Here is a 14,011-nt window from a genome sequence, read left to right as displayed (position 1 = left end):
GCCAATCACGCAATCAAAAGTAATTGATATTTCAGAAACCTATAGTAACGTATTCAAATTAAAAACAATAATTGTTATTACTCTGATATTCCAACATGGGTCACTATTTAAACCGTCACACTTCACACAAATATATGTAAATGTATCTAAGTCAAAAAGTACCGCATCAAAATCTTGCCACATCCCCATAACTGGATTGCGGCCAATGAATAGTCAAATGGGGGGTAGCAGCAGTGGTAATTCGGGGCGACGTACGACGACCAACAACCGGTTTGTACCCGTTCTAACCGGATAAAACCGGATCAAACACTACACTCGTAGCGCGTATGTCCTAGGATAAACGCCTAACATACAAACATACACTAGTATACAACTGTTTTTACGATATTGTACTAAATGTGGCCAAATATATATGACGGGGTGGTGTTTGGAAAGGCGTTTATGAATGTAGAATTCTATTTGTAACGAAATGGAATTAATAGGGGTGTTTATTTTTTTAAATAATAATGAAAAAAACTCTTCGCTTTAGCAATTATGTATTATTAATTAATATATCTTCACATCTACGTAATCTTGTAAAACTAGATTTATAGAATTTTATTAATGTAAATCTCATTGTTATAGGATAGATGACAATTTTTTCCGTTTTGTACATTATTTTAAAATATTGGACTCGTACCTATTTTTATTTTCTTACAGAAACTAATAGTTCCGACGATATATCGATTTGAAATATAGCTTGACGTCACTTCTACGTAAAAAATACGTGTCTAATATTTTTTTTAACCAAACTGACGAACTAACAGATTTTTAATTTTTATACTCCGTCATCATGCCTATTTTAAGTCAACTAGTACCGAATCTACGAAGCTTCCTTTCATATAGCTCTAAATACAGAAAAAAAACTAGAGAGACAACTACCACAATTACACCTAACCCTTTAGAAAAAAAAAAACATGATCATTATTAATAAAAACACCTAAATTAGGTTACAGACGTATCGATTAGTCTGTGAACCTGTATTCTTTTACTACATCGTCTGGCTAATGGTAATGAGGTGTCAGCTTAGGTCTAGTGCCTAATTTAGCCGTCTGAACCTACAGGCTATCAGGGTATCAGTGAACCGGGTCAATGACCTGGGCCACGTGGTTCAAGGATCTATTTTATTTATATCGCTGAGCTTTTTATTCTATTTATTTTATAAGGTAAGATAATGGTAATGATTAGATAATATTATTTTTGGTAAAAGTGACTTTAGTACCTGTTTTGAGGTAAAAAAGGATTTAGGCTATATTTCAATAATATTTGGTATATTAATATTGTTAAGTAGCTTATTTCAGCGGCTTTGCTCACATTCCCGTGAGATAAAAAGTCTTATCACCCAAGTCAGCTCATACCCTGTCTGTATACCAAATTTCATCACAATCCTTTCAGTAGTTTCAGTGTGATTGACGGACAAACATCCAAACTTTCACATTTGTGATAGTGTGATTGAAATAAATGTAAGCTGTTTTTTTTTTACTACAGGTGTGAGATTAACCTTTCGTCTGCGAGTATATAAGATAAAAATACAATAAAGTCAAAGTCATAAGCATTTATGTCAATTATTCCTAAATGAGGCATTTTTTAAACGTCTAGTCTGTCTGTCAGTGAAGCTAGGTGCTCGTTCCAAAGTGTAGCTTCTAATGGAGAAGAACGACCAAGAAACTCATACACATTGTATCTCGCACTGATTAGTGCTTCAGCATACGACGGGTATATATGTATAGACCTATACTAAGTCTACTACGATATCAATTATCATTACCAATAATTAATTCATTCCATTCATTGCGATTCCTTTTTTTGATTGTGATTGTGAAAACGGGACAAAAGGTGTCCCGTCTTTCGAGTCACACGTCCAACTGCCAAGCACGGGTAAAATTATTATTGGGGATTCTTAAAATTTTCGAAAATTTCTCAGTAATAATTCCCGGTATACTTGGCAATAGCCTCGTCCTTTATTACATGGGACTTATAACATAACATGTTAAGATCTGACGTCACAGTATGATTATACCGCTGGCTTTTTTTTTGAGGGGGATATTCATCCATTGACTTCTCCCGCTTTGGGTGAGGCGGTAGAGAGTTTCAGATTCTTATTGACTAAAAATCACCCCGTTCCTTCTCCTGCTTTGAGCCGGAGCACCGGTAACCTTTTACGTTGTCCGCAGCTCCGAAGTATACCTCTGCCTAGTCTTTTAAAGTGTACTGGGATAAAAACAAGGTTTAAAAAAAACAACGATATTGTACATTAATTAAATTTATTACACGTGACTTAAATTAATTTATTCGTTATTGCTTCATTATTATATTAATTATTGTACTTAGCTATACAGGAGCAGCCATGAGCACTTATTTATAAATATAACTCCTGATTTCTTTATTATTTTCATATACATATATTATATAACACAAATATATATAACATTTAGAATTATATATAACAATAAGAAATAATTTACTATAATAATATGTGATATTTTATATAATTATTTTAATTTTATATATTATTTCATAAATAAATATAAGATAACTTGTATAATTTATAATATGGTGCTCATAGCTAACCTCCTCACAGTGATTCGCAGATTGCAAGTGATATGAGAATTTCTAGATTAAGTTTTTGAAAAAAAAACTATTACATTTTTCACAGGAAAGATAGTTTTTTTGGAAAATAGTTCGTCTATAATATTTTTTATTATTTCTTTGTGAGATCATACTAAGTTTTACATTTTGTAAGCATTTTTGAAATGATATTCTCTGGTATTAATAATTATTGTTATTATATCGATTATAATAAAGCAATTATTATTTCCAGAGATGATTTGTAATATTGGTAAATTCTACACGGATTTAAAACATCGAGATATTATTTTTCGAATAAGTTATTAAATAAATATTTAAAATCGATGGTGTTATCAGATTTTTAGTGTGGTCTATTTTGCTGTGAATGACAAAAGGATGTATTTTGAATAATGTAGATATTGGTTTACCCCTACGAGAACACATCAAGCAGTAATTAATGTTGATATTTAATTTTACCACGAATACTTGACCAGGTTCGAAATTACCATTAAAATTCTCACTTACAAACTAATGTCTTATTTTATAATAACTATTTATTTATTATTTATTACACACACAAGTCAACAAGAAGGGTAATAGAAATTACTTTATTAGCATTAAAATATCTATTATTCCAATAACAATATCACATACATAATAACTAGACAATAATTGTTTTATTATAATAATTATAGTAATATAACAATCAACAATTACATTCGATGATACAATGCTGTAATTATTATCATTACTTATAATTAATTCGTATAATATTATACTTATGTGCGTAATGATTGAATAATGATCACGATAGCGCGCGTAACTTATTATAATAATTATTATTTGAAGATACTCTATTATTATTATTAAACATAGAAATTAATAACGACATTAAAATTTGTCCACGCTTAATAGTTATTAGGAAATATACAGAGTCACATTCTAACATGTATAGTATATAGATAGGATAGATAGAGTTATATATATTTCTGCTACATACAGTATATAAAGATAGCTTGATAAAGTGACTTTAATAATTCTAGACTCTATTATTATTATTATATATATAATATAATAATGTGCCATACACACTAAACACTGGTCGATATATAAAAAGCTGTTTACTATGACGCATAGCTTTAAGAGAGTTGCTTAAAAGTAGTTAACAATAAAAATATTGCTATGAAATAGTATCTATATTCAACAAATAATATTCATTTATTTCGCTTTATACGTATCTCTAAAAAGGGTAAAACTATCGTAACAAAAAACGTTGGACTACAAATTTGTAAAGGTTTTTATCAAAAATGTGTTCGTTTGAACAGTGACGCCACGATTGCCGTTTTTTTTTTCAAAAATTTCAGTCCTGAAATATTTTTTTTATTATATTCAACATCATTATTATTATTTATTTCATTTTAATAATATGCATTTTTTTACTAAGAACAACAATTCTTCAGTCAGTATTTAATTTATTTAATAATAAATATATTTATGATTAATATATTTAAACACAGGGTGTTGTTTTTTATACCTCTCTTTCATAAATAATCTTTTGATGAAGCAACAAATAAAATATACTCCATTTTCCTGAAGACAACAATTTATAATAAAACTCTTTGTAAATATTATGTTTTGTAAATATTTCCTTCCTATCATAACGCCACTATACAAAACAAACATCATATACAATTCGAAAATTGGACAAAAACAACAAAAGTTCATAGATGTATTGTTTTGGACAATCCTTAAACAATCTCTAGAAGTTATTACTTAAAGTTATTAATTAAGCATTTTGCAGCGGACACTGGATCTGAGAAAACTTTAACATTATTTCTTTTTTATCGTTATAATTATTATAATAACACTTTAATTTTATTATATTTATTTATTTTTTTGGATATTTCAGTATTTTGTCAACATCGAGAGTTTTCTATAGAAGATTACGTTTTGCTCGATTACGCAGATTTTGATAAGAATTTATGTTTCATAAATTAAATACATTAAAGCAGTAAAATGCAAATAAATGTGTTTGTAATCGCACCCACGACACAGAAGAAAATTATTTTATAAGATTAAGTTTATCAGAAAAAAAATGCCAATCACAGTGGAAAATGTTCTAAAAGTCACAAAAGGTACAAAAGGCGAAACAATTCTCAAGCAAAATGTACGTAATCGAGCTAAACTTAAGACTTATTTTAGCATAACTACTAATCCTGTCTGCTCGCTAAAGCAAATGATAAGTGGACGTAACGATACACATCATCGTGATGAAAAATCTTCTACAAAAAAAGGTAACTACGACGAAAAACAAAGTGTATTGTCTTTGTCCCTGTATGTCATGAGTCAATGAAGTGGACACGGTGTGGAAGGGCCAAGGTTTGATCTTGATAAAGAAGAAAAAATAACTCAACATGTTAGTATAGGAGAAATAACAACACAAAATGTTGAAGGAACAACAGTAGAGGCAGACGAAATAGATGTTGAATTAGATATTTTCAATTTAGGTGCTGTAGCATAAGCACTCGTTATAAATACTTCATCTGCAATAGATATCAATAAAGATAAATTAGGATTGAATGTAAATATAGAGGAAGAAGTTGTTGATCAAGAAAGTGTTATAGTAAAAGCTTCAGAAGACTTAGTACGAGTTTGTTTTTCGTTTTACGAGACCGAAACGAGAGCGCGTTTGGGGCTCTGATTAGTGGATTCATTCCAACCGACCAATCAGAGCGTCGAACGCGCTATCGAATCGATTTCGTTAAACGTAAAGCAAACTCGTACTAAGGGTACATATATAATTATAAAAGAATATAAATATCGAACCAGTTACCAATCAGGATGATGAGAAAGTGACCGACAGTGATACAGTGAGTGTCACTACTGCTATTGATAGCTTTCACACTAAAATTAATTATAACTACAGTTCACATGGCGACAGATAGTGTTTTTTATAGAACTGACTCTAATATTTTCTCACATAAAGTTCACTTTACATTACAGAACTTTAAAATCTCACGAGAATGTGTGTGGCCCTTTCTTTTAATTTCATTGTTAGTTATTTTTTGCATTCCCATATTTATTCCAAGGGTGAATCGAACCTCCGCTTTACATAGAAATCTTCAAACAGACATTTTTTCTACTTGATCACTAATTAGATGTTGATCCTTTCTTAACACATCCTTATCTCCTCTAAATTACTCATTACCATCACCGCTTTCCATACTAAAGTCAGTCCTATGCAAAACAATTCACAATACTAAGCCAATCCTAAGATAAGTGACAATTTCAATAAATACACGTTAATCTTCCTAACCTATAATTACATTAATATTGTCTAACATTATATTCGTCCACACAACTATGACCACCTAGCGAGAGATTATATACAGTTATAAAAAAAATAACTAACTATAGCGTAGTGATTCGTTATCCGATATGTTAGGCAGTATGTCTCTAGGCCACTTATTATGTTCGTAGTATGTTTCTCACGTAAATACTTATCTACAAAAGACATAAACTCGTTTTTGTCATCAAAAATTGCTATTTAATCACTTCATAGTACTGGCATTCATAATTTGGAACAAAAACTCACAGTTTAAGACATTTTTCACAATTTTTTATGGGTGTTTCAACTTCATTAAATGCGTTTTTGAATGCATAATATGTATTTACGTGAGAAACCTTAGAAGCAATGAAAGTGATAGTTATTAGACTTAAGTTTAGCTTGGATATAGATTCCTTGTACTCGAAACATCGATAGTGCAACATCGAAATGTATACGATGAGTGCTAATCTGGTTCACGCGATGATTTGATGTTGGAGAAAATGGTCATTGCTGACAAACAGTGAAGCAACCCGAGCAACAGCCATCTCTTAGACATTTTCATATTTCGTCACAAGATTTTTTGCGAACTCATTAGCTGCTCTTAAACTTGATCATGATTAAGATCTTCGGTAGATTGAACCATACTTCCAGTGACTTTGAATTAAAGTTAGTATCTTTAGACGTTTCGGACAACAACGACATTTCACAAACATGGCCCATTTTTCCCAAATTCACAATAAAACTTCCACCGCATGAACCAACATAGATAGAATATGATATAACAATAATATTTTAGATATAAACTTTAGTCTGAGGTAACACAAATCCAAGGAACTTAAGTTATAAGCACACGAAGATACAGACATAAATGATACTCGAGCGAAGCATCGCATAAGTACTATACTTACAACTAACAATAAATACATACATTATAAAAATCCAAGACGATAAATTGACAGCATTTTCAATAACACTAATCGTATAATTATGATGTACAATAGTAATTGAGACGAAAGCCTTACATCTAAAGGCAGAAGACCACATCGAACGTGCTTGGGTGAATGAACTTGCTGATAGAGTAGAAATAACTTAACATTTGGACGAAGAAACGAATGGAACCTTTAGTTATCTAACAGTTCCTTACTCTGCTGACAATATATCGATCTGACTAGTGGAAGAATCATGTAGACATTACCTCAAACCTATGAGATAGTAACACGACAGTACTAGAATTTGATCTTAAAGAACCATTACCTACAAACAATGGGACAGTAAACATGAAAATAAAAAATAACAATAACAGTGAAGTTGTCTTAACCAGTGATATAAAAAACAACAAGGAAGACCTTGATATAAACGCAAATTCATTCACCGTAGCATCACACAACTAGCAGCCATAAAAAGTGATAGAATATAATATCAAAATGATTAATATTAATACAACAATTTTACGTATAGAGATTTGTGATAGGTATACTAGTCTAGACAGAATAGATGCGAAGATCTCTGCGTTAGTCGTGATGTAAGGGAATCTTTGTTTGGTCCTATAAATAATCTGGTACTAAGTGAGAACCCAATTGCATCAGGGGAAATTCTAGCTTAGACAAGCCACATATACGCCATAGGACGAAGAACGAGGACATGGAAGTTATCACATGTGCTAGAGACCTTATACAATAATTATTTAAATTCTTCAATATTTATGTTAAATACGATGCAACGGGCCGTAAAATGAAGGATTTTAAAACAATCTACTCTCTAATGTATCTAAATAAAACTATTGCTAGTCAACAAATTATCCCATATCACATCTTGACGACATTATTGCTTTATGGATCCGTTTGTCAAGTCTATTGTTGATCACTTCGAAGCGAACAGCGGCTGTTCAATCAATGTTAACAATTACAAAACAAATACTATTCGTGATTGCATCATTGACGTGTCTCAGTAACATCTATACTTCATTTCGTTCCTCATAAATACTTTGACAACATTCTCCGGTAACTTTAAGTTGATCTTACTGAAACACGTCACGTCTTAGCAAGTTAATGTGTGCATCATAAAAACTGATTCGATTCTTATTTCCAACGCAACAATAACGGGTATAGAAATGTGATTTCCAAAATGTTCATTCAACTTTGAATTTCACATTTCCTTATCACATATTGGACCCCAGTGTATTTCAACAGCAACATGTAAAAACTAAATAATATTAAAAAATATTTTTGTTTCTCTCTGTTCTAGTCACGCGTTGTCTGACGTCTTGAGGTTGGTTCTAAAATCTGGCTCTAAAAGTACTATTATTATCTTCAAACTAGGTCCCTCGTTAAGTAGGCAAGCAGCCAACCGCCAAAGATCTCTAATTGTCTACCTACCTCCACATCTACAGCTCGTACAAGCGATATATCTCTCTTACCAATATCTTCTTACTCAATTACAAGTTATGATTATTCTACAAATTGTCTTCTATCAAAATCGTGTCTCCCACCAGCCCCAAGACGTCCGCCAACCAACAGTGGGGTTTCACAAAACAATCTTACACTAAGGATAAACAAAAATCCTTTTCAAGGATAACAAGCAATAACAAATCTGTCTTTTATCAGAGGTAACGTCATCTAAAACTAGCTGCTATTCGATTTTGTGCTTAATTCGTTGTGCTTATAACGCACATTTTTGAACTGTGTTTGTAAATACTTGACTCGAGTGCGGATATATGGAAACTAGGTACGGTACATATTTGAATAATTTCATTAGCATACATTACGTGAACATTATTACAATGACTTAGACCGAGGCTGTGGACTGCTCTAACATACATTCTGTAAATATGATTCAGTTAAATATTTTGTAGAAATATCCGCACTAGAGTTATTTTATATTCGGTATTTTCACACTTATCATGAGAACAACTAAAGATGTATCAAATTGATTTCCCTTGGGCGCGTTACAATATTACTATAGAGCGATAACTTTGATAAAAGTGTTGAATTACTTTTCGCATTCAAATACAAGACTGTGTAAATAGATATATGAATATACACATTATGATAATTGGATTTATACATGCAGATGACATTAAATATTTGTGGTTAAAGTAATTCCACGGAACATCGCACGACTTTTATTCAAACATCAATTTGATACATCGATATAATTCACTATAATAATAACCATAGCACACGAATCCACGGTCTCTTAAATATACCAGTTTCAAGCTAAATATCTTAAATCTATAAATAAAAGCGACAAGACAGACATTCAGAAAAATCTAAACAAACCCGAGAGCTAACTTGAACACATACATCGCCTTCTCTCAGCTTTGATGTCCATTGAATAGTCACAGACAATCTCTCACAAATAGTTTCATTATAGGGAAGTAATGTATTGAAGACAGATGACTATGAACTGGATTGGAAGACTTGAGCAATCAAGATGGAATACATACGAAGAAGCTGAATATAATTAGTAAAGTAATCTTCTTCGCGAATGGTGTCGTGTGGAAATATATCGAAGACATTGAAATATGAATTATTTATGAGAGGAACGAGATAGAACAAACAGACGTGGTGAAATGTATTTGTAAGGAGCTGCATCACTCTCGTCTTATCTTGCTTCGAGTTGATATCTCGCTTTATCTTTAGATCGCTCGGTACTCCGTCGTTATCAGCGCGTCATCCCATTACATCTATGTACACGATCAGTGCTACAAACAAAACTCAGTACTTACGTTAGTGCATTACATTCGTTGTCCGCAATTATTGCCATTATTGTATTGACTTACACCTGACTAGTTACATCATTGGTACACATATTAACTCTATCTGTTTTACTAATTTCAACTATTTTCTGTTCGATTCTTGCTATATTAGCTTCACAATACATTTTTGTCACTTACTCGACATCTATCTAGTATGAAATGGTTACCTTGAATTTGAATGTCTTCGAGATATTTCGTGAGTGAGTGAGTTTAGTAGATGAACGCGGGGTGCAGCGGCGGCGGTGGTACCCTGGGCTGCTTGTCCAGGGGGGCACAGCATGAGGGCTCGCAGCACGGGGTGCTGTACGGAGCTGGTACCAGGGCGTACTGAGCTGGGGGGCCGTAGATCGCTGGTGTGGCTGGAAGATGATAGTCATCATGATAATAGTGCTAAAATAAAAAATACTCACAATAAATCGGATCAGGATCGAACCAAAAATCTAATCATCGACAGTCATCCTTGAATTCACGACACAATCTTGCCAATACAATAAGTCACAGTAGCAATCTAGATTACGTTCAACTGACCAATTCTGTGGCCATAACTCATACTTACTGTCAAATGGCAGGGGATAGACGGCGTATGGGGGCGGGGGCAGCTCGCAGGGGGCGCAGGGCTGGAGGGGTGCCAGGGGAGGGGCGCACAGCAGCTGGTAGCAGAGCGGAGCCTGCAGGGGAGCTGCTTCTGTACCCAGCACCGGGAGCTGGCTCATCTGGAACACCAGTATACGTATATGGAGATAGAGACCTTAGTAAGTAATACAATTTCAGGAAATAGTCAAAACTTTTAAAGAGACGTGAAAGAAAAAACATCAATAGTTGTGCTATAGACTACAACCAATAAAGAAGAATTGTGATTGACGTGGTCGTTGCTGTAGTGTTCTCTATTTTTTACACCATTAAAATTAACATCACTTTACTTAAACCCATAATAACTAGACTAAGAATAATTTTAAAATACATTGAAAACACATAAAAATTTTAGTCAGAGGTATGTAAAACAGTTCAGTAATTGCACTGACCATTCAACTAAATCAATGAACCAAATGATTCAAACGCCTCACTCAAAACGACACCCCTTGCACTAAATTTCAACAATTGGGTCATCAACGTCATTTTTCCTTTGAAAGTAATATCGCTCGTTCGTGCTAATTATCTTCGCAAGTAATTAATATTCACCTGTTTCCTGACAGCCTGCGCCACCCGAAGTCGTCCCAGCGGCGAGAACATCACTCCACCACTCTGCAACGAGACACGAGGGATTATAACGTAATCTCTTAAGAATTGTTATTAATCACTCCTCCAGGAGACGGGATTATGTCGTATCCTATGACATGTAGAAGAGTGTGATGGATTAAGCATTTTTAATCTTGTGTTATTGCTGTGGCTGAAGTTTTAGTGTCACGAGGATTAAAGGATATTTTTGTGTTCTTTTTACTAAAGAACAAGAATGAACTTCTAATTTTGCACAAACACAATCCCAAAATAGTACAAAGGACATAATTAGAACCATCAATGGGTGTCTTTGTTGCCCACCATTCATTTATTTATACCATCAAAGTAACCTTTACATTCTCCCTATAACAAGCAAACAAACACAGACAAAAGGTATCCGAAATGTTTTGTTAAAATCCCGAAAAGGTCTGAGGGCTCTGGATCAGGACCCATTATTGAAATAACAAGGTCTGCAAGACCATGATTAGATGGTTCGTGACATACTGCCCCAAAAGGATGACAAAACTCTACCCTTTTAAGATGGACGACCGTGCAGTTCCGGATAAACGCCATCCATAAATAAATAGGGTTCGCCTAAAATTAGGGACCTCCCAAATGTTTGGGGTCTGAGGTCCCACAGACGCTTTGCAAGTATAATTTGTTACAAAAACATTGTCTACAAGACCTTTCCTGAACTATGGCCGGTAATTGGCATTATCTCAGAAACAGATGAAGGCGTACCTCATGCTAATCGGACTCGGATTGAACAAAGAAAGTTCTGCCTAGTTCCAAAGTTCAGTCATTAGGGTTATTGAAAGGTCGTGAGTTCATTTCATTTCGGTGCGGAGTTTTAATGGCAATTATACTGATATCATCTAGTTATTGGTAGATGCTATCATTAGTTCATAACAATCATGACGATAAATAATGTATCTAGGCTCATAACCAATCGATTCTGTTAATTTGCTTCCATCAACACAACATAAAAGCACATATTTCTACCACGATGGAAATCACAATCACCATATCATTGACATCCAATAAAATCTATTGTCGTTCAAAAACCCATGAAAGCAAACGCATCAAAATTCATAACATCAAGCGGAACCCATTTACTGGGCCGACAGCCCACACACCTCTTTATACTCCATTATTGGCGTCAAGTACACCGTGCCTTATACCATTAGAAGCCCTCGAAATCTACTATTTAGGTCGAAAACCATTCGCACAGTTCCGGTCAACGAAACTCATGATCGAAAATGGCAAATCATGGACAGGGGAAAGCACTTCCACCAGTTTCCACCCCTTTGTCACGCCACCCAAGGCCACCAGGTATAATATGAACGTGGAACGATAAATAAAGCCTGTGTCGATATTTTTTGTTCCATTTTAGTGGGAAATGGAGAGAGGTTACCGTTATACCCCGCGAAATTTAGGGGCGCAATGTAACGACTGTGATGGGCTGATATTGGACCCTGAATTGTTTTTATTGAGTGCCACGTAGATGGAAAAGAAACATTATTTATTGGCAGTTTGGGCTCGGGAACAATGTACGGAGTGAGAGTAACACATAAACATTTATTATTTTTATGTTTGTTTAAATGTAAGTGCCTTGTTATTATAGTTCTCGCGAATGTCATAAATAGCTCAGCTATTGCTTTGTTATTGGATTATAGTTTAAAGGTTTATAGATATGTAAGTTAGATGATGAGTAAAAACTTCAAGACGTTTGATGGGGTAGCTGGGCAACTGGTTGCAGCAACGGGTAGAAGGTTCGATTCCCGTACGGAGCAACTCTTTGTGTGGTCCACAAATTGTTGTTACGTGTTTGGGTGTCATGTATATGTGAACTTGTACGTTAGTAAACGCACCTAAGATACAGAAGAAAAACTAACGTTTTTAAAGAAAAATAAAATAGCAGTTTGAAGTTTTATGCGCCATATAAAACAAAAAAAAAAATAGCAAGATTTATTCTATAATGAAAGTGTTTTCCTCCCTAATCAACAGAAACGTCTGCACAAAAGTGTAGATGTCGACCCCAAATCACAAAAGATTTGGCGCAATCCCCCTTTTAATTAATTGACCCATAGATTAAGCGTAAAATTGGGATGTCGGCAACATCGCCATCATTTATACCTTCACTTTGAACAGATATTCAATTAGACTTAAACGTAATTAAACAATCGCGGAGAGAGAATCTCCGAAATTTCCGACGATGTCTATTTCGGAGATTATTTGGGAATTTCGGAAGTTTCGGCTTACGTTCATAACTTATTCTGAGAAATAACAAGGGCACAAATAACGGTGGCGGAGTATTGATTTTGATTAAGATACTCTTCAATAATATCTGACCTCATTTTCGATGATTTGTTCTGTAAGATATTGTAACGAACGATTTCTTAAGAACCTCCACAATTATACAGCGAGGAAATATAAACGTATCTCCTGTTTTTAATTTTCATTTGTTTGGGTTTGATTTTAAGAGGGCGCTTGTGTCGTCAGATTCGTTAGTGAGTGACAATGTTTTTACATTTAGTCTCATTAATTATAATATGATTTTTAGTAATTTCGTATTGATAAAGATTACTATTGTATTTTTGTATTCGTAAATGACGATACAAATGGGTCATTAGCACCTAAAAGCAGATTGATTTTAATTGTCTATCTTAATTAAGATTCTGTTAACCTAACTGATATAATATATAATCAAAGACTATAGTTTTATAGTTTGTATAACAGGGTCCTTGCAGTACACAACTGCAATTTTACGTAAATTTTCAAATTATTATTAAAAACAAAATTGTGTCATTTATTCTGTTGCCCAAATTCATGCTCAACTTAATAACAACGAAACACGTGTAAGAAACAAATAAATAAACAAACTTTTATATTAGAATAAATACTCCCAAAAATCAACAAATGACCGGAAGATTCTCAAACCAAAAACTCCCAAAGAAATACCATAACAAAAAGAAAAGAATTCTTTAGACGATCCTAAAAAACTTTTACAAGTAATATTCATGTGAATATGAAGTATGGCGTCAAATGCCAAGGTACTTGTATGTTACATTGTGTTATATGTAATATATATAATATACCCTGGG

The 14,011-nt window shown here is 33.5% G+C and overlaps 1 protein-coding gene across 1 annotated transcript in view; it reads right to left on the bottom strand.

The window, feature by feature from the left end:
• Nucleotides 1-2,286: 2,286 nt before the first annotated feature.
• The window catches only part of LOC118280650 (protein boule), a 51,155-nt gene continuing 39,430 nt past the window's right edge, over nucleotides 2,287-14,011 (bottom strand). Inside the window, exons 2-4 of the mRNA XM_035600930.2 lie at nucleotides 10,872-10,934; nucleotides 10,249-10,405; nucleotides 2,287-10,051 (exon numbers count right to left, since the gene is read on the bottom strand). Of these exons, the coding sequence (XP_035456823.1) occupies nucleotides 9,903-10,051; nucleotides 10,249-10,405; nucleotides 10,872-10,934 (369 nt within the window). The 3' untranslated portion in view covers nucleotides 2,287-9,902. The remainder of the gene's footprint in view (nucleotides 10,052-10,248; nucleotides 10,406-10,871; nucleotides 10,935-14,011) is intronic.

Source organism: Spodoptera frugiperda, chromosome 16, assembly GCF_023101765.2.
Source record: "Spodoptera frugiperda isolate SF20-4 chromosome 16, AGI-APGP_CSIRO_Sfru_2.0, whole genome shotgun sequence".
NCBI classification, from domain to species: Eukaryota; Metazoa; Arthropoda; class Insecta; order Lepidoptera; family Noctuidae; genus Spodoptera; species Spodoptera frugiperda.
This window is presented reverse-complemented; position numbering and strand designations above follow the sequence as displayed.